At 40.8% G+C, this 27,310-nt stretch overlaps 1 protein-coding gene and 1 long non-coding RNA gene across 4 annotated transcripts in view; both read left to right on the top strand.

Moving 5' to 3' along the window:
- Positions 1-5,285: 5,285 nt before the first annotated feature.
- Positions 5,286-27,310, top strand: part of MBOAT2 (membrane bound O-acyltransferase domain containing 2) — a 139,037-nt gene continuing 117,012 nt past the window's right edge. Inside the window, exon 1 of one of the 3 annotated variants that reach the window (XM_032294194.1) lies at positions 5,286-5,553. In XM_032294194.1, the coding sequence (XP_032150085.1) occupies positions 5,479-5,553 (75 nt within the window). In that variant the 5' untranslated portion in view covers positions 5,286-5,478. The remainder of the gene's footprint in view (positions 5,554-27,310) is intronic. The other 2 variants (XM_032294200.1, XM_032294196.1) reach the window with 2 other exon arrangements.
- Positions 11,167-13,664, top strand: LOC116562059. Its single transcript, XR_004273731.1, has 2 exons — positions 11,167-11,201; positions 11,713-13,664. It is a non-coding gene; the product is annotated as an uncharacterized LOC116562059 (long non-coding RNA).

The raw sequence follows: 27,310 nt of genomic DNA on the forward strand, positions 1-27,310 counted from the left end.
CACAATCATGGATAGACAGAAAGAATCTGGAATATTAGGCAAGCTGAGAAAATGAAGCCTTCTTCCCCAGTGCAGGGCCACAAGCAGATGCAATAAATGCTGCTAGTGGTGACGGTGCTTGTGATGAACTCTGGGGAGGCTACAGCAATTTACATTTAAGATGTTTCATAATTTGGACATAAAAGCTATTATGCAGACATGCAAATGCATGAAAGAGTTTGAACTTTATTTTTCTGCACCTAGGGATCAGGGGTTGCAGGTTGCAGGCTTATGTTATAATAAATAAGCATGAAAGGGGTGTACTTTGCATTGAGGTTTGACTCATTCACATAAAGATAAAAACGCCAAATAAATCTATGAGGAAAAGAGAATATCTCCCCCAGATGCACAGATACAAAACAGAAATCTTTGTAGCCCCTGAGAAATAATAGACATTTTAAGAAGAAAGCTTGATTAGAGATGTAATAAATTAAGAGGTAGTCGTGGAACCTGTGGAGTAATGAGAAAGCAATGCTACTCCCAAACTGATGAGTAATAGTTTCACTTGACATCTTTTAGCCTAATATAACCTAGACTGTAGTCTCACAGAGGCGGAGAAAGTCCCAGAAATTCTTGGGAATCATATAATTTTAGAGGAAAAGGGGACCATTGAAATTATTTATTTTTAAAATCTTTTAACATATTCCCAATGAAATTGAAGATAAGTGATTTGACTGCTGGTACAGTCTACATCAGTGGTGGAGCCAGAAAACAGTAGAGCCAGGACTTCCACTGTTTGCTACCTCTTGTTCAGCCTACTTTGTGATGTCCTAATTGAACCATGTTAGGTCTTAAAGGGTGACATTGTTGTTTCATTTTTTCTAGTCTCAGCCTAGGGTTAGCTTGTAAGTGCTTAAAGATGCCCCTCTAGTTAACTTGGGTTGTTATTATGTGTATAGTTCAATGCTCTTCATCAATCAAAATTTTTCCAGGGTATAGGAGCATAGAATAGGCAAAATAATTGCCTGAGAGCTCTAATTTCATGACAGATACTATTTTTACAAAACAAAACCATCTTGGCAAATATTCATTTCTTCTTGGTGGTTTCTTCAAAGTTAAAAATAAGTTGGGAAGGAAAAATTTTATTTTAGCAATCTTTAATGATCACAGCCATTTCAGGAGGCAAGGGCAATGGAGCTAGGACCAGAGCACGGCTACATTGCCATCTTGCCACACGTGGACACTACCTGGTGCTCCTATGCCTTGGTCTAAGTAACTCTTGTTAACAATATGGTTTTTATATTGAGATCCCTTTACTAGTAGTTATTATTTCTCAGACTAATAGTACTAGTAACTTAAAAAATAATTGAGTCTATAGTTAAGTTCATGCTCATAGTCACAACACTGCTATTACCATTATTCACATTTAACAATGGAAAACTTAAGGCACAGAGAAGTTAAGCCCAATTTCTAAAGTTCACAGCTATCTGGTGGAAAAGTTAGGGTTAAAATTCAGGTCTTTTAACTTCCAGCTAGGCTTCTTTCTTATAGACATGTTCCTTTCAACATTAAAAAAAGAACATTCCTTGGTACTTTTCTTGAAATATGTGAATTTGTGGATACAACTGTTTCTTCTTCTTTCGATCATATGCATCATTTATCCTTTACCTCACCCCACATAGTTCCTTGAACACAGTAAGTGGTCAAAAAATGTTTTAACACAAAAATTGCTTTTTATAGGATGGATGTTATCCAAGGTAGGGTGGTGAGGCATTATATACAATTGGTTTAATTCTTTTTTCTTTCATCTCCACTGAAGAGGTTTTGGTCTAATTAGCAGACACTGGTCAGGCTAATTGTGTGGCCTGCATACACTTTACGATACCATCACTGAGTTATCAGCTTAAAATGCTAGCTTCAGTTCTTCATTAAAAACATGAGGATGTAGTATTTTTAATATGAAACAAATGGTTTCCATTTTCAGAATTATACTAAATTTCTTGAATTAATACGTGTCAACTTGACCGGACTAAAAGGTGCCCAGATCGAACTGTTGAGACACTATTTCTCAATGTGTATTTGATCATGGATCAGCATTAGAATTGGTAGACTGAGTAAAGAAGATTCTCTCCCCCGCATACCCTGGCATCATCACATCTGTTGAGGACCCAAATAGAACAAAAAGGTGGAGGAAGGGTGAATTCACTCTGTTTGAGCTGGACATCCATCTTCTCCCGCCCTGGGATACCACTGCTCCTGGTTCTCAGGCTTTTGGACATAAACTGAATTACACCTTTGGGTGTCCTGTGGTTCTCAGGCCTTTGGGCATGGACTGGACCTACACCACTGGCTTTCCAGGGCCTTCAGCTTACAGATGGCAGATCGTGGGACTTCTCAGCCTTCATAATCTTAATCCAATCTGTAGTAATAAACTTCTGTCTACATATATATATCCAACTGGTTTTCTCTGGAGAACTCTAATAGAATCTTTCTTCAATTTTATCATGCACCAAGCACTATTGTGAGCTCTTAAGTATAACTTTATAACCTCATAAACCATGGAGTTGGTGCCATTATTATGCTCATTTTTACATGAGGAAACTCAGACTTAGAAAGGTTAAATAACTTGCCCAAGATCTTGCTGCTAAAAATGGAAGAGACTAGGTCTGTTTGATTCTAAAATCTCAGCTATTATTCCTATTTTACTATATTTTACCTATAGCTTTGTAGCTCTGGCACAGCAACATTTCCCCAGATGGCTAAAATCTTCCCTATTCTATCTATATAGATATAGCCATACATTAATTAATTAATTTATATTTTTTTGAGAAAGAATCTCACTCTGTCGCCCAGGCTGGAGTGCAGTGGTGTGATCACAGCTCACTGCAACCTCCTCCTGGGTTCAAGCAATTCTCCTGCCTCAGGCTCCTGAGTAGCTGGGACTCCTGCCACCACATCCGGCTAATTTTATTGTACTTTTAGTAGAGACAGGGTTTCACCATGTTGGCTGGTCTCAAACTTCTGACCTCAAGTAATCCACCGGCCATGGCCTCCCAAAGTGCTGGGATTACAGGTGTAAGCCACCATGCCTGGCCTATTTATTTTTTTGAGACAGGGTCTCACTCTGTTGCTCAGGCTGGGATGCAGTGGTGTGATCACAGCTCACTGCAGCCTCATCCTCCCTGGGCTCAGGCTATCCTCCCACCTCAGCCTACTGAGTAGCTGGGACTATAGGCATGTGCCACCACGCCCAGCTAATTTTTGTACTTTTTGTAGAGATGGGTTTTCGCCATGTTGCCAGGCTGGTCTGGATCACTCCTGGGTTCAAGTGATCCGCCCGCCTCAGCCCCTCAAAGTGCTGGGATTACAGACATGAGGCACTGTGCCCAACCATTCTAGGTATTAAATAATTTCATGTAGTTATCCCAAATACAGACTATGTTCTGTCATGTCTGACTAAAATAAAAATTCAGCTTAGGGTTACTCCTTTTTGCAGACATTATTTGTTCTAGCTCTGAGATTGTATCTCCATGCTGCTTACTTTAGGTTGCAATATGTTCCCAACACCCACCTTTCAAGTTTTTAAAATGGTATTTCAATTTTTCTTCAGTTTGTATGCTCAGCCACCTGTGCACTTCCTCTACTTCTCCAAAGTGAAGAAAAGGAAAAAATTAGTTTTTTCTAATACAATATTCATAGAGAGGTCTGGATTGTTGGATTAATATACTGTAATAAGCAGCTCTCTGATTACAGCTCCCACTGGAACACTCCCCTAGTGGGAATGAAGGTTCCTGTTTTTTGATTCTTCCTGCTATCCCCTATTCCGTTTCAGCTGAGAATCCACCAAACAAGGATTGAGTAGACCAATCAAAGAATTCTAAGCAAGAAGGGATTGCACTGATGAGTTTCACTGCCTCCTTTTCAGAGAGACAAATGGAAGCCCACAGACTGATTACTAAAGCAGGTGTATTTTTATCTGTGCTGTCTTCTTATTCAAGACTCTAAGCTAGTCATCAAGCCAATGGTATAACTGATAGCTGATGGGAATTTCTGGAATGGGCGTTAAGTGTGACAGAAAGAAAGGCCCAGTGGTAATGTCGGATCTAAATGTAGATTACTTGGATTCCAATCTACTTATCAGCTGTGAGCTCCTGGGCAAATTACGTAACTTTTCTGTGACTCAATTTCCTTGACAGAGGGTGTGTAATAGTATCTGTTTCACACAGTTATTGTGAGAATTAAATGAGCTATTCTATCAAAAGTATTAAAGCTGTGGTTAAACTCTCAGTAAACATTAGTTATTTCTATGAAAGTTAAACTGCCAAATCCTTGAGTCTTGTGGCATTTCTCCTCAAAGTCTTCTGAACAGAAGTTGACGTTTGCATTTTAAAGGCGCTCAAATGGTTTACTTCCAAGAAGTTTGGGGCAAATGGATTATATATACACGTGACCTGCCAGGGTACGTAAACCTGGCGGACTTCAACAGTCTGGGGGTGACTGTCCTCAAGGGACGAAGGGATGCTTAGAAATTGCGTTTTTCAGGAGGAAGGTGGGGCCTTCAACGAGGGCGGCTGGCCACCAAAGAACTAAACTTTCACACAGCAAAGGGGAGCCGGTCTCCCTGCGCCCGCGGGCGTCGAACCCAGGCCCGGCTCCCACCGCCCAAAGGCCCGGGTGAGGCTGGAGAGCGACGAAAGCGTCCGACTTCGAGGCTGCGCTCAGCTTTGGGCTTTCACCGGGCAGTCTCACAGACAAAGGGGCTTCTCAGCCAGGTCGCTGTTTTGGTTTGTCGTCCTCCCAGCCCCCACCTTGGTCCCCAAACTTCCCCTTGCGCTGGCTCGGCAGCGTCCCTCACGTCACCCCTTTGGCCGCCACCCCGAGACCCTTTGTTGTCTGCCGTCCCTCCTAAGGAGGGGTGGGGGCTGCGACATTCCAGCGAGGAGAAACCGAGGGGTGCGAAGCAAAAACGCTCTTCCTCGCTCCCACCCGAGGAGCGCGCCCCATGACACTCGCCAACCGCCCTCCGGCAACAGCCCGGGCCGCGCCTCAGCCCCCTCACCCGGGTCCTCGGCACGGAGGAGGCGCGTGGCGCGGCCGGCGTTCTCTGATTGGCTGCGGGCGTCGGGGCGCCGCGCCGCGATTGGGCCGCGCAGCTGTCTGGAGCGAGAGCGCGCAAGGTGGGGAGGGGGCGCTGGAAGCTGCTGGAAGTCGGGCGCAGGGGATGCGGCGGGGGCGCCGGGGCGGGGACGGCGGGGACTACCGCAGGAGGGGCCGCGCCGGTGCAGGGCGATTGGGGGCGGCGGTCGCGGGCGGAGGCGGCGGCGGAGGGGGAGGTGCGAGCCGGGTGCCGCCCCCGGCCCCTCCCCGGCCCTCCCCGCTCCGCGCTCAGACAGCAGGCGGCCCAGGGGCGGGCGCGCCGCTGCATCCCCATCCTCGTCGTCGCCCGGCACAGCGCGAGCGGGCGAGCGGCGCGGGCTGTCGGAGCGCCGAGGCCCGGCCATGGCCACCACCAGCACCACGGGCTCCACCCTGTTGCAGCCCCTCAGCAACGCCGTGCAGCTCCCCATCGACCAGGTACCCCGAGGCGCCCCGGCGCCGGGCGTCGCGCCCTCGCCGCCCCTCTCGGCCGCGGTGCCACCCGACCGGGGGCCCGGGAAGAGGGTGGGGGCTGGGGCCGGGCGCCCGGTGCCCCCCTGCCCGCCGCTCCCTGGAAGGGAGGGGGCACCAAGCCGGTTATTGTCCCGGAGCCCCCTCCCTCCGCAGTGCGCCCCCAGCCTCCCATCCCCGGGCCGGGTGGGGTGGGCCGGGCGTTGTTGCCAGCGACAACCCCCGGGAAGGGTGGTCGTTTGGGCGTGCGAGTGTGCATGCGGTCCCTGCCCTCCGCGGCGGCGGTGCTCGGACCCCGTGGTCGGGTCCCGGGGCAGCCCCAGGTGCGCAGGGACTGGGGTGTAGACAGGGTGCGGAGAGCTGCGCTTGGAGAGGCCGGTGGTGCTGCCTGCCCCGCGCGCGGCTCTGAGCGACCCCCGGAGAGGCTGATGATTGGGTCTGGGTGTGCAGGGTGCCTTAGAGACGGCGTCGATGGGTGCGAGGGGCCCGGAGAGGCTTAAGCGCTACTGCACTTTGGGGACAGTTTGCGTTGGAGTGTGGCTTAAGAGAGAGGCAACAGTTTGGGGGAAGGCAGACAGGTTATGAAGAAAAGTCAGAGGGAGTTAATCCCAGGATTCTGGCTGAGAAAGTTGCAACCTCGTCGATAGCTGCAGCCACCGTACCTCCTGGCCCAGCCCCCAAAAAAGCTCTTGACAGGGAAGGGTGGCATTTAAATGAGGCCAATCGAGTTTGGTGGTTTAAAGGGCCTGCGGATTACTGAGAAATAAACAGCATTGTGATGGAAAAGCAGCGCCATTTTACTCAGAAGAGAAAGTTTGGAAGTATTTTGCTGTGAGAGTGAGATTTAGGGAAATTGTTGATGGGGTGGGGGTGTGGTTAGGTGATTGCTCTAGCTCCAGGCTAAAGGTAGTTAACTTTGGAAATTTTGCTTACGATGATTTCAAGTGTACTTAACCTGGAAGTGTTTGCACTTTACACGGAATACTGGTTCACTGTCTTGAACTTGAAGGTGCTGCTGTCATTTAGTCCTCAGGGATTTCGTTTCAATACAGGATTCCTTCTTGTCCAGATGGCTTTTCGTAGCAGCAGCCTGGAAACCTGACATTAGGTTACTAGCTGCCTTGCGCCATACTGTTTTAAATAAAATCAACTTAAGTATGTCGAAAGGGTGTTAAACAATTGTGGCTTATGTTGAAATCTCACATCGCAGTCATAACTTCTGAGTAATAAATAGTAAAGTATCTATCCCCATCTATCTTGAACAACAGTTCTAATGTGTGTCATGCTAATAAAGTGTGGCAGTGAAATTAATCGTGTATTTGAAGAAAATATTCTTCTCTCTTTATTAATAAATTAACCAGAATTTAGGATTTTTCATCCTCTCGGCCCTGTGGAGGATTCTCGCTGACGTTTCCACACTGGTGTGTAGTGTATGACCTTTCAGCATATCACACTCCTGCCTTAAATAGGCTGCTGCTAGTGTATCAGCAAATGCAGGGTGGGTGTCTGTTGAAAAGTTCCTTGCTGATGAGGAGCATGGGAGATAGGTTTGTACATTTACATTTCTTTCAGAGAGATGGGCATTTCTTTCAGAGAGACGTTCTCTTTTTCTTCCCCCCCTTTCCCTCTCCCTCCATGTCTGCCATTGCCCTACCCATCCCTGCCATGCTGAAATATTTTCTTCACTATGCTAGTAATACCTATTCATTTACATAATGCTTATAACTGTTTAACTTGATTTGATATTAATGACCTCATTTAAACACCCAGAGAAAGTTCTTTTCAGTACTGAAATAAGCAGGAGAATCAAGGGAAAGCGACATCCATCTTTGTTAGCTAAAGGTCTTGAGTTTGTACCTTGGGACTACTCTAAGTTTGTACAGCCATGTATACCGCTGACTTTGTATAGCACAGTCGTGCACTGCACAGTGACATTTTGGTCTTCAGACAACGTGTCTGATGGTGGTCCCATAGATTATAACAGCTGAACAATTCCTATTGCCTAGTAAAGCTGTAGTCGTTGTCATGTTGTAGCACAACACATGACTCATGTGGTGATGCCAGTGTAAACAAACCTACTGTGCTGCCAGTCCTATAAAAGTCTAGCACATACAATTATGTACAGTACATAATACTTGATAATGCTAAGTGTGCCACTGGTTTATGTATTTACTATACTTTTTATTGTTTTAGAGTATACACCTGTTTATGAAAAAAAAAAGTTAACTGTAGAAGAGCCGGAGGCAGGCCCTTCAGGAAATATTCCAGAAGGCATTGTTATTATAGAATATAACAGCTCCATGCATGCTATTACCCCTGAAGGCCTTCTAGTGGGACAGGATGTGGAGGTGGAAGACAGTGATATTAATGATCCTGACCCTGTGTGGGCCTAGGCTAGTGTTACTGTTTGTGTCTTAGTTTTCAATAGTTTTTTAAATTAAAAAAAATTTTAAAAGGAAAAAGCTTATAGAATAAGGATATAAAGAATATTTTTATACAACTATACAATGTGTGTTTTACTCTGTTATAAAAGAGTTAAAAAGTTAAAAAGAAAAAAATTACATTAAGCCAAGGTTAACTTATTATTGAAGAAAGGGAAATATATTTTATAAATTCAGTGTAGCCTAAACGTAGAGTGTTTATGACATCTACAGTGGTGTCCAGTAATGTCCTGGACCTTTGCGTTCATGCAGAACTCACTCACCCAGAGCGACTTCTAGTCCTGTAGGCTCCCTTCCTGGTGAGTGCCCCATATGGATGTACCATTTTAAATCTTTTGTGCTGTATTTTTACTGTAACTTTTAAATGTTTAGATACATACTTACTATTGTGTTAGTTACTACAGTATTCAGTACAGTATAGGTTTGTACCCTAGAAGTAATAGGCTGTACCTTCTGGCCTAGGTGTGTCGTAGGCTATGCTATCTAGGTTTGTTTAAGGACATTATGGTGTCCACACAGCAACAAAATTGCCTAATGATGCATTTTTCAGAATATAGCACCATCATTAAGTGACACATGACTGTATTTTGAGTTGTTTTCTCTTTGAGCAAGTCTTTAAAATATTGGATTAATATCACACAAACCTTAACTTTTCATAGTGATAATAAATTGTTTATTTGAAGCACCTAAGAGTTGACTTTCTAAAGCTCATTTTGTAAAATTAGATGACTAAAGTCATTTACCCATTTTAAAATTGAGCAAAATAGAAAATTTTTATAATGTAAGCAATTTAGTCTAAGTTGAGAGAACGCTTACGAATTTTTTATAATTTGATAAAGTGATTCAACAGGAAAAAGACAAGTCAGGAAATGAAAAGTGTAAAAATATAACTTGTTAGTATGTTAATTTGGTATGTGCTAACTAACAATGTTTTGAAAAATTAGGAAATTATAAAAGCAGTTTGATGTCAGAGGAAGAGAGGGGCTTTAGTGTAAGGAAAACAATTAACTTTTTACTAGGTAAGTGTGGAATTTCTGAGATGATGGAAATTATTGTTCTGCATGGAATGTAAGAATGCACCTTGCAGGGCAAGGTAGCAGAAAGGAGAAAGTGTTTTGCAATTAGGCTGAGGCCAGGGAAGAAAAGAAGCAAAAGGTTTTGCCTTACACTCCTGGGTTGTTTAATTTTTACTGAGAATTCCAGAGTGACCTTGAGGTAGCCATAGTATTTGTTCAATAGGCCTTAAATTTAAATAAAAATACAGAATCTATTATCAAGTGAGGTTACACGATGCTCTAAGATGGAAAGTATCTGGCATCTGATGTTCGCCTTTCTAGAGCTTGCTTTCCAGAAGACTTTATTTCTAGGGTAATGTTTGGTAGGTGGTTATGATTAAAGAAATGTATGGAGAAGTGGGTTTTGAGGAAGGAATTGGACTGAGAAAGAGCTGTGCTAAATGTGCTAGACAACGTAAGGAATCATTGAAGGTATCTGTGTTCTTTATTATTAATAGTTGCTGATGTGCTGGATTTTTAAGACTCAAAAACAAATACCAAAATGAAACAAGAAAATAATTAAATGTCCCAGGTCAACCTATTTTTTAGTGTTTTTTTTTTTTTTTTAATCTTAACATATCATATACTCTATTACATCGATTTACCTAACTCCAAGTTACCAGATTCAGTTTGCTATCCAGCCTTTTCCCTCTTTCTCCCTCCCTGCTCTTTCTTTCCTTTTTAACAATTTTCTGTCCTTATTTCTCATCATGCTGTAATTACTGCTATGAAACTAGAGTAAATTTCCCTAGTGATGTGATATCCAGGATGGCATACTTGGCAGAAGGCCAGTTAGGGATGAGGCTGGCCTTTATAAAGTCATTGAACAGCCATGTTTAGGGACAGGGGTCATTGTTTTAGAGATGATGTGCTGAATTCCGGGCAGGGAGAGGGGCAGGATGGAGACTCAGGATATTTCGAAAGGTTTGGAGGGGGAAGGGGAGGAGGAATGGTTATATGATACTAATCCTGCAAAGTCAGATAATAATTATAATGTCTAACACTTAATACAGTTTTCAAAGCTGTTTCACACAGATTATGCTGTTTAATCAAATCCTCACAACACCTTGTGAAGTCAGATAAAGTTCAAGGCCTGAAATATTTAGCTTCATGGGTGTGTGTGTGCACGCATGTGTGGTTTTACCATTTGAATAATAAAGGTCAATTTTAGTTTATAGTCTTAATAGTATGTGGCAAATATTTTTGGTAGATCATTGTTTTAGATCTGAGCTGTCAACATATTTTGGAGGGAAAGGTGGAGAGCAACAGCTTCCTACAGGCCCCGGAAGTCAACACTGAAGGGCTAGGGGTTGTGGTTGACACAGGGAAAATGATGATGTGTGTAAGGGGGAGAAAGCGGTGTGGGCTTATGAGATCTGTTTCCTTTTTGAACAGTTCGTTGACTGATACTTTCTGTATATTCCCCCCCTGCACTGTGCAGGTAACCAGTGACGTGAAGTTGATGTTAGAGAAAAGAGTAGTTTAAAACATTAACCTCTTTAATCTTCCTGCAGGTCTGTACTATGATGAATTCCATTTTGTAGATGAAGAAACAAGTGAAGTTCTCATTATTGAGCCTTCTTAAGAGTATGACTTTTAGGAAGAGAAGGTGAATGGCAACAAAACAAGCAGATCAAAGATTTATTTTAAACTTTCTATTTGATTACTGTAGGTTTAGAACATCAATATTTAACTCATTTGTCTCTCCTGTCTACTTTTATACTCATAATGAGCGTTAGACTTCATCATGAGAACACTGAAATACCCAGTCTGTTGTGGATGATTCCTTTTCATCAGGAAGGCATATGGGACTGAGAATCTCGAATCTGTATTTTAGCCCCTGTCAGTTAACAAGTTTAGATACGTTACTGTACGTAAATGAGTTTCCTCCTCTGTGTGTGTTGGGCTTAGTTTTAAAATTCCATGATTCTCTGTCTTATTAACTGATGAAGCTGCCCAAATTCTTTTTGGTCCAAGTTGGAGAGGTAACAAATAAAAACTTAGAGGAGGGGCTGGGTGTGGTGGCTCCTGCCTGTAATCCCAGTACTTTGGGAGGCCGAGGCAGGTGGATCATGGGGTCAGGAGTTCAAGACCAGCCTGGCCAAGATGGTGAAACCCCGTTTCTACTAAAAATAAAAAAAAAATTAGCCGGGCCTGGTGGCAGGCACCTGTAGTCCCAGCTACTTGGGAGGCTGAGGCGGAAGAATCGCCTGAACCCAGGAGGTGGAAGTTGCAGTGAGCCAAGACGGTGCCACTGCATTCCAGCCTGGGTGACAGAGTGAGACTGTCTCAAAAAAAAAAAAAAACAAAAACAAAAAATACCAAACACAAAAAAACTTAGAGGAGGAAAGTGAACTAATAAATTTTGAAGATGTTTTCAATAGTAAAGAGAGTTGAAACTGCCTCTCTATTTAATTCAGAGCAGCTAAGTAAAATACCACAAGCCCTGACAGCTGCAGCCAATATAGGTTTCTCTGTATTCCATTGTCCTTTGTTAATAGGAAGTAGTAGGGTAGTGGCGTAGTGGAAATGGCATGATTAGGTTGGCAGCCAGACTCTGCCAGCCTCATGCTCTTTGACAAAATACTACATTTTTCTTTAAGCTCTAGTTTCCTTATCTGTAAAATAAGGATGATAATAAGTAGTAGTACCTACTTGTAGGTCACTGTGAATATTGAAACCATAATTGATGTAAAATGCCAGGCTTCTAGTAGATGTTTGATGCACAGTTCCTCCCTCTTTACAAATTATGAAATTCCTGGAATTTATGTTTTTATTTTGAGAAGTTAACATCTGTTCATATGTATTTCGTTTTTAATCTTTAGGACTTCCTTTTTAGGAAGAGAAATACAAGGCTTGCTTCGGTCATATGCCCACACAGTGATTAAACTAGGATTAAAATTTAGTTTTGAATTTGGAGTCAAAAGTGGTTTTTCTGCTTCCCTACTGCTTTAAGAGCTCTTTGTCACCCTGATTTAAAAACGCTTCCTATGTTGTTACTGCCCCTGTAGGTACAAATAGGCTTCATCTCTGTTTATTGGGTCCATGAGGGCCAACTTTCCAGGGAAATAAAACAGCTCACACACAGCTTTTGCCTCCAGTTGGTTTAACAGGTGGGACTCTACAATGATAGCACTTGGTAAGATTCCTTTAAAATAAAACAAGCCATAAAAATGACCCTCAGCAGAGTGGTCTTTTAATGAATTTTATGCATAATATGGATGATTGAAGCAGGCTTTGTAGTGTGTGTGTGTGGCAAGGGAGGGGCAGCTGATGGTGGAAACTGCTTAGGATGCAGGAGATCAGAACAGGCACTGGTGACGTGCCCTTTCTGCCATGGCTTCCCAATCGTAACGGCCCTTCCTGTATTCAGTGCACCTTGCATCCGAATCTTTTTCTGAGTCCCATCTGATGTGACTCCTTCCTTATTTGAGCCATGAGAGTATTTTGGATTTGGCATTGTTCTGGGATTTACATTCTGCTTAATGTTGTATGTATCATTCAGGGTTCTGGTAAGAGACAGATTGAAGTTGGTAACTAAGGCAACCAGGTAACTTAAAGAACTGTTTACAAAGATGTGGGCGGGTCTTGGGAAATCAGCGAGGAAGAGTAAAGTTGCTGAGCCAGCTGTACTAGATGTGGAGGGTCAAGGGGGAAGGAAGGAGCAGAACCCCAAAAGAGTGGCTGTGGAGCAGGGGCTGCTTGGCAGCAGGGAAGGAGGAGCTGTGGCCTTCAGTTGAAGGACTCAGCCAGCCTACAGTGAACCTGAGTGGGGGCTGTGGTCAGGAAAGCATGCCCCTGCCTCTCACTTCTCCTATCCTTTCATCTCCTGCTGGGGTCTACTTCAGAGGACAAGTTGGAGCTTTGGGGGAACAGAATAGAGAGGAGAGTGGATCTGGATTGCATTTAAATACAATCCAGAACATTGGGGTTACTTCAGTATTACTTATTTCTCTACCTGATGAATACAATTAAAAACCCTTGTCGTCAGACTCCTTTATGCACATTCTTATTTTGTGTCTTTATTCTCAGTCATGGATTTTGAAAGCATAGTTGATTTCCTAATTCCAGTTCACTTTTAAAACTATTCTAATCATGCTTCTGTCTCTGACACTTGCAGCCAAATCCAGTGGCAAATGTTGAGACATACAGCACTCATCAGTTACTTTCTTGCCTAAAACTCTTCACAGCTTCCATGTTGCCGAGCCATTGTGGTGCTTTTTTAAAGTGTAGCTCTGAGACCACTTGTGTGAAAAATCACTTGAGATTGTTATTAAAAATATACATTCCTAGGCTCTACTCAGTGAGGGACAGGGAGTCTGCATTTTTGACAGGGCTCCTACTTACCCCCACCCCTGACCACCATCACAGATAAGAGACTTGGGCCAAAGTTTTTAAGCTCTCCATATTATTAAAAGTTTATTAAAATGGATTGTATTTTTTTTTTTTTTTACAATGCTTATATTTAACACGTTAACATGTACCCACTAAAATATAACGCAGTGCAATTGTGTTGTTGACAATATAGTCACAAGATTTGGGAAAAATAAAATTCATAGTGCCTTCTGCTGTAGGCAGTTTGGCTCTGAAATAAGACAAGACTAAAGCTGGATGATGTACATATCTCCCTTCAGTCTTGTCACTGCATCTCTGGTGACTGTTTATATAATCTCATGTGTAGAAAATGTTGAAAATCTAGATTTTGGGTCCTTCCTGAATGGGAGGCCTGGGCCAAGTGTCTCTTTTGGCCTGCTCTGTGAGAGAACCTGCTCCATCTGATTCTTTTTTCCCTCCTTTTATAATTTTACTTGTTTATTTATTGAGTTAGTCTGGAATGCAGAGGCTCAATCTTGGCTCATTGCAACCAGTAGTGAGATTGCTGGATTATATGGCAGTTCTGTTCTTACTGTGAGATTACCTTTGAGAGCCTCTATCTGATGGGGTAGGCTTAGAACCTTGGAAGGATGGCTTATTCAACCCCCGACCCCTGGCAAACTCTCACACTCTTTCCACATATGCCAGGTAAATTGCTTAGAGCCATGTATGCAGAAGTGGCGAGCTGGAATTTAAATCCTGGCTTTCTGCTGCTTGAAGTACTTGTATACTCAATTACTTAAAATTCTCCTCAATACATTTTCTGTCTTTTAACTCCTTGCCTTTGATTAAGCTGTTTCCTCCTGAAATCCCTGCTATACTTTTTGGCTTGGCAGATCCATATTTTTCAATAGTCAGCTAAAGCCTGTGCCTTCTTGATGAAGCGTTTTAAGATTTGCCCTGTCCTTTCCTCCCTTTTTGGGCATCTGGCATGCATGGTATGTTCATTTGTGCATGCTATACCTACATGCCCTAAGTATTTGTAGTACTTCTGCCTTAGGCTGCAGGCCTTCCAGCTGCACTGATGACTTGGGACCCCTTCACGCAGCTGTCTCATATCCTGTGCAGCATTTATGTCCTGAGGTCAGTGTTCTGGAGGACTGAGAGAAGAGAGGCCGCTGGTAGTCCTGTCCCACCTCTCTTCTTTGCTCTGGACTAACCAGCCTGTCCTGTCTCTGTACAGCAGAAACCCAGTGTCATCTAGTTCTTTCTTAGGAAGGAGTTAATGGCAAGATTCCATGTGCGGTCCTGGCCCCTCTCCACTGGCTTCTTGTCTTATGTGAATCTCCCTCCAACTCCAGGAAGCAGTGCTGTGAGAGTGTGCCTGATGTTCCCAGGTGACTGGGCCACTCTGTTGGTTAGGGCCTTCCAAACAGTCCGCCCGTGCCCTGCTATAACACCTAGAGCATTGCATTGTTTTGCTTGCTTTACAGTTCTCCCTCCCAAACTAAATTCCTTAAGAATAAGGACCTCCGCTTACTCATTTTTGTGTCCCGTCTGCTTAGGACCGACCATTCTTGGTGTGGAGCATGTTTGGAGTCCGCAGGGCTGGTGTGATGAAAGCACAGACTGGCTCAGCTTCTGACTGTCTCTTGTTAGCTGTGTGCTCTTGGCAAGGTGCTGATCTTTTATTTGCTTTAGTTTTCCTCATCTATAAAATAGGGCACATGGTAGGTTCCTCCCCACAGAGTTGTGATTTGCACCAAGGAGATGATGCACACAGAGACAGAACCTGGTGCCTTGGGTGTTACTGATTTTAAGTGGCTTTCCAGGGCAGGGCACTGTGCTGTTAAAGCCTTCACATTCTTCAGAGTCTAGGAGAGTGTTCTCTGTCATCCATCTTACAAGGAGTTGAGTGTCTCATGTATGTCAGGTGGTATACAAGACACAGGGTACAGCGGAGAAAGTGATTGCAGTAGAATGCAGTGATTTTCAGACTTGTAACAAACACCACAGCTCCTTAGAGCACTTATCCTGGTAGCAAGGGCCAGGTCCTGCCAAGGAAATTAGGAAGGCCAGAATCTGAGGGTGTGGTCTAGTGGAGTCATACTGGGTGCGTCCAGGGGACTTTTCCTGGGAACTGTGTACTTTCCCTGTCTTCCACTGATACTCACGCCTCCTGAGCCAGGTAGAAGGCTGGTTAGGGGCTGGGGAATCTGTGGACACTCACTTTTCTGGCTGACAAGCTTCTACACAGACTGAGCTCCCCAAATTGGGTTCAGGTCACTCTGCAGCTGTTCTCTCTTGCAGCTGGTCTGTGCCTCTTACTGCTGTGGAGTTGTGAGCATTTCGATGCGTTTGGTGGTTAGGCTCATTGAAGGACCGTGCAGCAGGCCTCTCTTAGGTAAGAAGTGAGTGATAGAAACCTTTTTGGCTGACTTTATTTTTTTCAAATGGGTTATTTAAAAGGAAGCTGAGGACATGCAAAGCATTGAAGAATTTTGGGGGATTTTGGCTGGATTATTAAAAAAGAATTGAAGATAACTCTAGAAGTACCAGTATTCTTAGCTGGATGATTACAGTGTCAGGTGTGGTTGGAAAGAGAAGCTTTATGAGCATTTTAATCAAGAGATTCAGATAAAAGAAGCCTGCAGTTGCACAATTGTCTTTATCGATAAAGAACAAAGGACTGCCACTTTTAGTGTCCTTTTAGTAGGGCTCTCCAGAAAGACTCCTTTGAGGTACCTCACCCAGCCTCCATGTCCTTCAGCCATCCATCCAGTCCAGGGAAGCCTGGCTTTTGGGCAGCAGCAGATGAGTCATTGACAGATCCTCCCAGAGAAGCTCAAAGGAACAGGTAAACTTGTGTCCCCTTGGAGTGGGGAAAGCTCTGCAGAGCTAGGCGACCAGCCAGCTGCCAACCCTGTGGACCACATTCTTCTGGGAAGTCCCAAACTCTGACCAGCATGCCTTGCTTCTGTGTAGGCATTGGACAAAGATGTAGCATTCCATTTTAATCCATTATCTTATGGAAACTTTTTTGGGTTTTGGAGATTTTCTGTGCCAGACTTAGGTGTTAGTGGAAGGTCAGAGTTATACATAATATGTAATTTTAGATGTATTTAAGTCGTTCAATTATATGTATAGTATATATTAAAATAGATAGCTCCCTGCTTATACAAACACACACAGCATTCTGGTTCTTTTAATTTTCTTTTTGAAACTAAATTACAGCTAAAACTACAATACATACATGAAAAACATCCAAGTGACACTTTCCTTGTTAAAACTGAATGGAGAGGGTAGGTGCAGTGGCTCATGCCCGTAATCCCAGCACTTTGGGAGGCCAAGGCGGGAGGAATCCTTGAGTCCAGGAGTTTGAGATCAGCCCAGGCAATGTAGTGAGACCTTGTCTCTGTATTAAACAAAAAGAATGAATGGAGAGAGGTACTGCCTTTTACAGAACAAGTAGTTACAAAACCACTTATCTACTGGGTGCTCAATAAATAGTAATTAAAATTGGTGTATTTAATTGAACAATATTAAATTTCAAGATAGATGGAAAGATGTGCAATAAAGGTCTAGAAGTTAATTGTATAGATAAAAATGACTTGAGACCAGATGTATATTTTGTTAACAAGCCCTGGGAGTTTTTGTTTATTGTATGGTGTTGCTTAGCTGACCAGATCATGGGGTTAGGTGAAGTAGCTAATGCCAACATAAATTCCAAGTTCAGGTGCCTGGAGGGTACCAGGGAAGGAACATGAATGTAAAGGCAGTTGCACGGGTTTTCTGAGGTATGGATAACATGACCATCTGCAAGACCATGTCCTGTCTAAAAGGAGAGCCCCTAACCACTTTTGCTAATCGTGAACATAAGGGAATGTTGGCTTGGTGCTGCTAAAGCTGATTTGTCAAGGGAAGATGGAAATTTTGATTTTTTTTTTAAAATATTATTTTTAAAAATTTGGGTAACATTTTAAGTTTTCTCTTTTTGAGCCCTAACAACACATCTAGACTAGATTTAGCTTATTGGCCACCAGGAATTAGGTAGCAGTTTCTGTTACAGTTTATGGTATTCAGTCCAATCTGAAGTACATTTGTGTTCTGAGACTTAAAAGGAACATTGACAAATGAGATTATAACCAGTGTGGGGCACTGAGGACTACAGAATGCCTGAAACCCATGTCAAGCAGTAGTTGAAGGTATGGTTCTTATATTTCACCATTTAGTAATTTTATCCTTAAATTGGCCGAAAGAGTTTCAAATTTTATCTGACTAGTTCTTTTCATTTGGAGAAGATCACATCTTGGAAATAATCTTGAAAGTCAATACCCCATTACAGTGGAAAGTTGGAATTTCACACTACTATCAGTTTATCCTTTTTGCAGATCCAGTATTACTATTATTAATTGGTTTACATTGTCAAGGCTATTTTATGGTATATGACATTAAAAAAATGTCTAGCTGGAGGGGAATGAAGAAATACTTGGAAAGGTCTTGATAAGCCCGTCAGTTTTTCAGTTTTCTTAGAATGTGTATTGATTTTTGGCCAAAATGTTTTATTTTGTGATAACTCTGGAGTTACCAGCTTCAGAGTTTAGGTTTAATCTGCGATGGGCTTCACTGTGAGTGTCAGCGTGCCTTTTCCAATACTAGGACTGACACAGCTGTTCATATTAGCTGCATCCCAAGAATAGCAGTGACGGAGATTTTTGGATTGTAAGTAGAGCCAAGAAGATGAACGTAGAGGACAGGGTAGAGGTTTGTCAAGCTAGTACTTAGTATCTTTGGAGACAGCTAAGGGGTCCTTAGTATAAGCTTATAATGTTGGGTGCTATAATTATAGTCCTTGTGTATTTCCTGTACGATGAAACTAGTTATGTCTTCACCTTTTGTTCTTGGAAAATACTTTTAAAGCCACATAGTAAAGGAAAATTTTGGTAAACTTGGCATCAAACATTGAGCCTCTGAATGGAAATTCTGATATACTAATCAAAATTAGAGAGTGGAATTCTAGGCATTGTGGAACTGTATTGTCTGTTGCAATTTTTATATGAATTGAGGGAGTTCATTTCTAAGGACTCAGTTTCTTTTTAAGGTACAGGAAATATAAATTAATGGAGAAATATTCCAAGAAGGTTTTTGGCATAGACTCAGAGTTTTACTTTATAGGATTATAAAGTGATCTATTAAATAATTTTTAAATGAATATTGCATTGGGAAGAAAACACTTCGGTAGATTTAAAAATTCTTAGAAATTAATATTAAAATACTTAGTATATTAAAGATAAAAGGATGTTTGTACCATGTCAGCAAAGACAGAAAAGACTGGAATAGCGCAATGGCTGGACTTGGATTGTTTTCCTTTCTGTATTTTATTGAAAGCAGGAACCACTACAAAATAACATAAAAATGTTAAAATATTTTCCCTATTTTGTCTCTATTTCTAGATTTGATAAATGTGTGATACTGGAGTTTAGCTCTAGTGAAATGAAGGAAACAATAAATTTTCCTGGAATCCTGGAGTAAAAGTGCAACTTCTAGTTAAGGAAACTGCAGTGTAAGGAAGGGACAGCCAGCTCATTCAGTATTTATTGATTGCCAGGCTTTTTTCTAGGCCTCAAATGTCAGAGAGCAGAGGGTCGAGTTGGCAGGGTTTGATGATACAGTAAATGAAAAAACAAATGTATTTCATATATGTAGATTATAGTGAATAAAATCATGGGTTCGGGAGTCAACCTGTGTTCCAGTTGTGATTCTGCAACATAGCATCCATTACAAGCCGTGTGAGTTTATCTGGGTGTACAAGAGTGTACTGTGTAATGAGTACTCTAGAAATGGTAGCTATGGCTGCCATTGCACCTTCTGTGCAAACTGCTTGTGTGAAATAAAATTTTCCCTAGGAAGCCTCAGGTGGTGGTCATCTGGCTTGTACTTGAACACTTATGCTGGTGCAGAGCTTGCTCCCTGTTAGGGCAGCCAGCTTCATTTCTGGATAGTTGTACTTCCTTAAGAGTTTGTCGTCTACGTGCTTACAAACTTTCTGGAATAACCCAAAAGTGGTCTGAATAAATCCAGTTCTTCGTGATTACCTTTCAGAGAATTGGACACTTGGACACTTCCTATTTTTTCACACGGCTGACTTATGGACAACTGCTTATTTATACATTAGGCATCAGTAGCCCTCAGTCTTCTACTATGAAATCCATGGGCTCATGATTGAACGTTTCTAGCTCTCGTGGGATAATGCAGCCCCATATCTTGAAAGTTCACTTTCTAAGTTTTGTCCTCTCTAAAGTTTTGCAGTGTTGGTATACATATTTGAAGATTTATTTATTTATTTACTTGCCTCTATAATTTGCTAAGATGTACCGAAAATAAAATGGCTAATTTAGTAACAAGCATGCTCTCATAAATTATTCTGTTGAGCAACGATAGAGCCCATGAGGCATGCCCAGAATACCATTTCTTTAGATGCAGTAGACTCGTTTGACATTAGCTGGCTGATGGTGTGTCAGTTATGAGAAAGGAGCATAACTGAAGGATGCAGGTGGTGTGCTGGAAATGTGTTATCTAAGATTGCGTGAAATAGGGGCTCATCAAATCACATTTTTGGTCAAATGTCTAATGATAGTGTTAAAATCAACATTGAGTTAAAGCTGAATATCAGCCAGGCAAATCTCAAAGATTTCTTTGTCAACTCCTGAAAATGATTGACAGTGTAATCTAATCATTGCTGCAAACATTTGTTTCTTTCCATAGATTCAAAACAATAGGAACTATCTTACTAAAACATTCTTAAGACTTAATTTCAGGTTTGATTAGTGAAAACAACATTTGTTTTAGATACTCCAGTTTTCTTTAACACTTTCATTTTTTCTTCATATACCTTATATATTTTTATTGTATATGATTCATTATGGATATTATTATGCATGAATTTAAGTTTTTTTTCTCCTTGCAATATTGAGATGTCAGAGCTAATTATTGGCCTTTTAATTCATTCTCAAAGGATGTGTAGAATTCACAAACAGCGCTTTTTTGTGAAAAAAGCTGTTTTTCATTACTTGAATGGAATTAAATAACTAAAAATCAAATACAGTTCCTAAGGGTTATTTTGTTTAATGTTGGCACACTAAACAAGTTTACAAATAATATATTATGAAATAATCAAATCTTTTAATGATTTCTTAAAATAATTGGCTCAAAGGGTATGTTCTTCCAAAAGTTATCATATAATGAGCCCTTTCTCAATACTCACATTAACTCATTTGTTTCCCTATTCTCTGTTATTGTATTTTATTCTTGTAACAAAATAAATATTTAAACTGATACAATAGAAATATATAAATCATATAAAGTCATTTATTAACTGTACATTCCAAGGTAAGTGTAGAGTGTTTATATGTATTTGAAAGTTGATGTTCATATATTAATAAGTATGAATTACATGCAGTTTTTGTATTTTTGATATTACTTTGCTGATCAGAAATGATGGTAGTTTGGGCTCTCAGGTGGCCACTGACCTCCACCAATTTAAGGGTGCTACAAATGACCAGGAAGTTGCCATTAGGCCATTGGCCTTTTGACGGCCAAGACCCCAACCAAAACAAAATAGCGGGGATTTGGGCTTAACAAAGGACAAAGCCAAAGTTCAGTTCATCTGTAGTTTAAAAAGTGCGGTGAAATGAAGTACCTCATAACTAGTTTATCTTTTATAACATGCAAATATGTTTATCATTTTTGCATTTCTAATTTCATTTGTGTTTTCAGTAATGTGTTGTGTACCCTAGTAGGGAACTGAATTTAGTTTGTATATTTCTCATTTGATGTAGAAAGTAATACATCTTTATCATATAAAACTTGTAAAATAAAAAATATATAAATAGAAAATTTAAAAATCACCCATTACCCTTCACTCCAGAGACAGCTTTTGTTAATATATTTTTATTAGCGTGTGTATGTGTATATTGAAACAAAATTAGGCTCATATTAAACATAACATTTTGTAATCTTCCACCATATTGTGAGGAAGCTCAGGGCATATAAAGACGCCTTGTGTAAGTGTTTGAACCTACAGGCCCAGCTAAAGTGCAGATGACAGCCAGCATCTACTGTCTGACATGTGAATGAGCAAGCCTTTAGATATTTCCAGTCTCAGGCTGATGCCAGATAGAGAAGCAATGAGGTATCCATGCTGAACCTTGCCCAAATTCCAGATTTCAGGGCAAAAGAAATGTTAGTGTTTTCAGCCACCAAGTTCAAGGGTACTTTTTAGGTCATCAGAGTTTTCATTTGGCAATCATATATTTTTTAAAAATTTTCATCAAATATAATGTAAATATGCTGAAATGTATAGATCTTAATTGTATTGTTTGATCAATTGATGACACATGTGTACGCTTGTGTAGCTCATATCCTGTGTAACCCTTGTAAAGGTGAACATGGTGGGCCGGAGTGAGCAAGCTGTGTTAGATGATGAGTGGAAGAGACTGGGAGGACTTTGGTCCGAATATAAATATGATAAGAAGCCATCAGATTTTTGAAAATATACTTTTAGTTTTAGAATAGTTTTAAATTTGCAGAAAGTTGTGAAGATAGTACAGAGAGTTTCCATATACTCTACATCCAGTTTTTCTTCTTGTTAACATGTTTCATTAATATGGTCATTTGTCACAACTAGTGAAGCAATATTGATACATTATTATTGACTAAACTCTATACTTTATTTGATAGATTCCTTTATTTTTACTTAAGATTAAGCCCTGTGCGTGTTAGCTGCCATAACAAAAACCATAGACTGTGTGGATTAAACAACAGAAATTTATTTTCTCACAGATCAGAGACTGGAAGTCTGAGATCCAGGCGCCAGCATGGTTGGGTTCTGGTGAGGGCTCTCTTCCCGTTGTAGGGTGTGCTCACTTGGCCTTTTCTAGATGTGTTCTTGCTGAAAGAGACAGCAAGCCCTCTGTGTCTCTTTTCATAAGGGCACTAGTCCAGTCAGTTCAGGGCCCTACCTGTACAACTTCATCTAATCCAAATTACCTTCCAAAGGCCCCATCTCCAAATGCTATCACATTGGGGGTGAGGGCTTCAACATATTAATTTTGTGGGGACACAGACATTCAGTCTATAGAGTTCTTTTTGTGTTCCTGGATCTTATGCAGGTTACCGTATTACTTTTTTTTTTTTTTGAGACAGAATCTTGCTCTACCACCCAGCCTTGAGTGCGGTCTTGCGATCACAGCTCACCACAGCCTTGACCTCCTGGGCTTAAGTGATCCTCCGATCACAGCTCACCACAGCCTTGGCCTCCTGGGCTTAAGTGATCCTCTGATCACAGCTCACCACAGCCTTGGCCTCCTGGGCTTAAGTGATCCTCTCACTTAAGCCTCCCTAGTGGCTGTGACTACAGCCATGTGCCACCAGGCACAGCTAATTTTGTAGTTTTTGTAGAGATGGGATTTCACTATGTTACCTAGGCTGGTCTCAAAAGTGATTAGCCTGCCTCAGCCTTCCGAAGTGCTGGGGTTACAGACGGAGCCACCACACCCAGCTCATATTACATTTAGTCATTGTGTCTCCTAAGCTTCCTCTGGACTGTGACAGTTTCTCAGACTTTTTTTTTTTTGGTGACCTTGTCAGTTTTGAGGATTACTGGTCATGGATTTTGTAGAATGTCTCCAGTGGGATTTATCAAATTTTTTTCTTATGATGAGTCTGTGCTTATGGGTGTTTGAGAGGAAGACCACAAAGATTAAGTGTTGTTTTCATCATATCATTCCAAGGGTATGTACTTTCAGTGTGACTGATGACTGTTGATTTTAATTGATCACCTGGCTGAGGCAGTGTCTGTCAGATCCATTGTGAAGTTTCTCTTTTTACTCCCACATTCCATATTGCACTCTTTAGAAGAAGCAGTGCATAGTGGTAAGCTGTAAATGCTTTGAATGGAGGAATTAGCTACTCTGGTTTACCTCTGAAGAAGCTTTCATTACTATGTAGAGGGCAAAGTTGAATCAGGGTGAGGCGTTGGCTTGTGGTCACAGTAGTCTAGGCTCGGTGATGATGGTAATGGGGGGTGTGGTGAAAAGTGGCTTCATTTGGGATATACTTGAAGGTAGAGCTGATATGACTTATTGGTGGGTTGAATGTGGGTATGAGAAAAAAAGACTCAAGGGTGATGCTTCCTAAGTTTTTGGCCTAAGCAGCTAGGCAGATAATTGTGGGGACCTAGGGACAGGGTGGGGAGGACTGGAAAAGAAGTGCCTTTTGGAGCATGGGAAGAGGTGAATATGAAAGGTTTTCCATTGGGCTATGTTAAGTTTCAGGTGCTTGTTAGACTGTGAGGTATAAATGTGTAGACCATTGAAAATTTGAGTCTGGAGTTCGGTGTATATAGAGCAGGGCTCAAGATTCTATTTAGGGGTTACACATTTTATCTTTAAAGAATTCCATTTATTTTCAGAGTAAGAATTTGGTTTGATAGAATAAAGAGCCTGTGGTAATTTGATTAGAATGATGAAAAAAATTTAAATAAAACTTTTTTTCCCCCTGAAAACATTATGAGTACAAATAAAAAGAGTAAAATGTAGGTAATTTTTCTGTCAGCATCAGTGTGACCTTTCTGTGTCTAACCTGAGTCCCAGCTAATATAGCCAGTTGAGCAGTGGAAGATTCAGAATTTGATTTGCATGTCTTAAAGCTGTTGAGAAAAGGAACTAGAAATTTTAGTTTTTTTTTCCCCTAAGGAATTATGTGCATATATTTTGAGCCTTACATTTTTTTTCTTAGAGGGAAACCAGTTAGGAGTGGGAGGCCTCTGAGCAAGCTGCATTCTGTGTAGCCGCCAGCTTCCGTCTTTCTCCAGGAGAACACTGGCCCTCAGCACCTCTTTCTGCTTCCCCTTTTTTAGACTAATGGGGATGACTGGCTTTCCTGTCTGACTCCTGTTTTGGTGATGAAGATAGGGAAGCTGAAGGATTCACGGTATTTGGCTCCCTATTTAAAAGGTAGTTATATAAAATTAAATAAAATTTGCCCAGTACCACTTAGAACTTTAAATCATTATAGAAATTGATTCATTATTATTTAGAAAAGAGAATTTTAAGTTAATAATATTGGGAGAATTTATGTTTTTTTTTCCCTTCCCTCTCTTCTAGTTATTTGTTTTTAGAGCTTTTTGTACTAGTACATCCTCCCTTTCCTGAGGAGTTGGTTTTAAAAATTAGATTTGCAGGAGAATGTACGCTTTTAGAGGATGATGAAAGCCACTTGCACTCCAACTTAAGGAAAACCCTTTTAAGCTCCCTGTGTGCCTTTTTTAGACCCCATTCCAGAGAGGAATGACTTCTGGAATGTTGTGTTCATCATTTCCTTGCTTTCTTCATAGTGTTAACCACAAATGTATATATGTATGTGATAATAAACATGAAATTTACCATCTTAACCATCTGTAAGTGCACAGCTCAGTTGTGATAAGTATATTAGATCACCAGAACTTTTTCATCTTGCAGAACTGAAGCTGTATATTCATTAAGCAACTCCCTATTTTCCCCTTACTCCAACCCCTGGTCTTTTGTTTCTATGAAGTTGGCTGTTGTAGATAACTTCACGTAAATAGAAACCTATAGTGTTGGTCTTTTTGTGACTGGCTTAATTTCACTAAGCATATGTTTTCAAGGTAATTTATGTTTTCACATATGAGGTATGTTATGGGAGCTCATAAAAGCCAGAATTTCTTTCCTTTTAAAAACTGAATAATATTCTATTTATAGTTCTTAATTTCTGTGTGATTGAAATTATAACATTTTATTCATGATTTGCGATTTTTTTGTACGTAGTTTAGGAAAGTCTTCTGTATGTTGAGATTGTAAAGATATCTTCCTATATTATCTTTTTAAGAAATAATTTTAATTTTAAAACAATATTAAACTCACGGAAGAGTTACAAGTACAATTTAGAGAACATTTTCTTGACCCATTTTGAGAGTAAGTTGCTGACTAATGTTGCCCCATCACTTCTAAATACTTTTGTGATATTTTCTACAAAAGAGGACATTCTTCTGTGTAATCTCAAAATGACCATCAAAGTTAGGAAATTAATAAATTTCTGTCATCAAATCTTCGGACTTTATATAAGTTTTACCAGTTATCACATCAAGTCCTTTGTAGCAACAGGGTCCAGTGCAGAATCTCAGTTGTGTTTAGTTTGCATGTTTTTTAGTCTCCCTAAGTCTGGAACACTCCCTTTATTGAATTGGGAAGGATTCCTTTCTCTTTTGTTTTCTGGAAGGGATTGTGTAAAACTCCTATTAATTCATTTTTAAACATTTGATAGAATTCTCTAGTAAAACCATCTGGGCCTAGAGATGTTTTTTTCTAGGAGATTTTAAATTCCAAATTGTTTTGTTAACAGTTATAAGGCTATTTAAATTGTCTATTTCATATTAAGTGAGTTATAGTAGTTTGATCTTTGTATGGAATTGGTGCATTTCACCTAAGAAATTTCCATTTTAGCTAGTCTGTATGCAGTTTTACGCTTCCTTACTTTATATATACATATTTGCAATGAAAATACAATATGAATTTATGAAAATAAATTTGTATTTTACATCTGTATCATATAATTTTATATCTGTATCACATAATTTGGATCAAGCTCTAGATGCTGCCAGTGCCTCAGTGGCAGGCTGTATTTTGCACAGATGGGAGTCTTCAGTGTGACCTGTAAAGTCATTTCAGGGTTTGCTATGCATGAGTCTCTCTGACCATGCAGATAGTTGTACTGTGGCTATACTGTGCAGACACCTCATTCTATTTCAATTTTTTTCCATTAATTATTATTCAAAACAGTGTGATGCAGTGAAATAAGATTTGTTATGGTCCCTGCCCCCAGGTTGCTTAGAGTCTCTGAGGGGTTATGGAGAAGTAATTAGGAAATTGGAAATCAGGGTGGTTTGTGTTCTGATGAGGAAGGACAGGTCCTTATGAGAACACAGAGAAGAGGCACCTGCTTTATTCTCCTCTGCATCGCTAGCATCTGGTACAGTACTTGGCAAATAGTAGGTTCTCATTAAATCTTTGTCGATTGAATGAATAAACTCAGAGGTGGATTGACTGCATGGTCACTTTTGGGGAGATCTTAAGTCTGAGCTAAGTTAGTGATACCCACTGGAAGTAGATGGATGGAGGGAATTCTGCCAGGTGGGTGCAGTAGTACCCAGTGTCATATAAGCAAAGAAAGCTTAGCAATCTAAACAGTTGTCTAGAACTATTTGCAAATGAGGAGTGGTTTCCAAAAGTGATTACAGATGAAAGGCTAAGAAAAAGTTACTCTGATCAAAGTCAGACATACCTTAGGAATAATGCTTTCCAAATGAATGAGAAATATTTTTTGTGAAATGTGGTACAGCTTTCTCTAGGTCTTATCTACTAGATCTTTGCTCTAAAACAAAACTTTCCTATGCTATAAATATGTCTGTGATAAATCACAAGTTGACTACTAGTAATGGTGGGCCATATGTTAGCGTTTCATGTGCTAGGCACTGTATTGAGACCCTGCCATGGGTTATCTCACTCAATCCAGACAGCAGCCTATCTGAGAGGAAACTAAACCTGGGCTCCCACTTTACAGAAGTAACTAAGGTTTGGGGAAGTGGAGTGGTGTGTACCCAGGGTCACTTAGGTAAGCCCACTATTCATATTTGGATCTGAGTCTGTCTGTCTTCATTAACCATTGAGTTATGTGTGCTCTTTTCAGTGTTTCATATGTCTTTTTATTAAATAAAAAAGGCCTGGGATTTAGTTTTGTGTATAGATCTTTACAAAGTTCATCAGTTAAGTAGGGAAATAGTTTGTAATGAAATAACATATTAGGACACCCCTAAAGCAAATTACAGAAACCCACTTC

Source organism: Sapajus apella, unplaced genomic scaffold, assembly GCF_009761245.1.
Source record: "Sapajus apella isolate SASKATOON/1434 unplaced genomic scaffold, GSC_monkey_1.0 scaffold31, whole genome shotgun sequence".
NCBI lineage: Eukaryota > Metazoa > Chordata > Mammalia > Primates > Cebidae > Sapajus > Sapajus apella.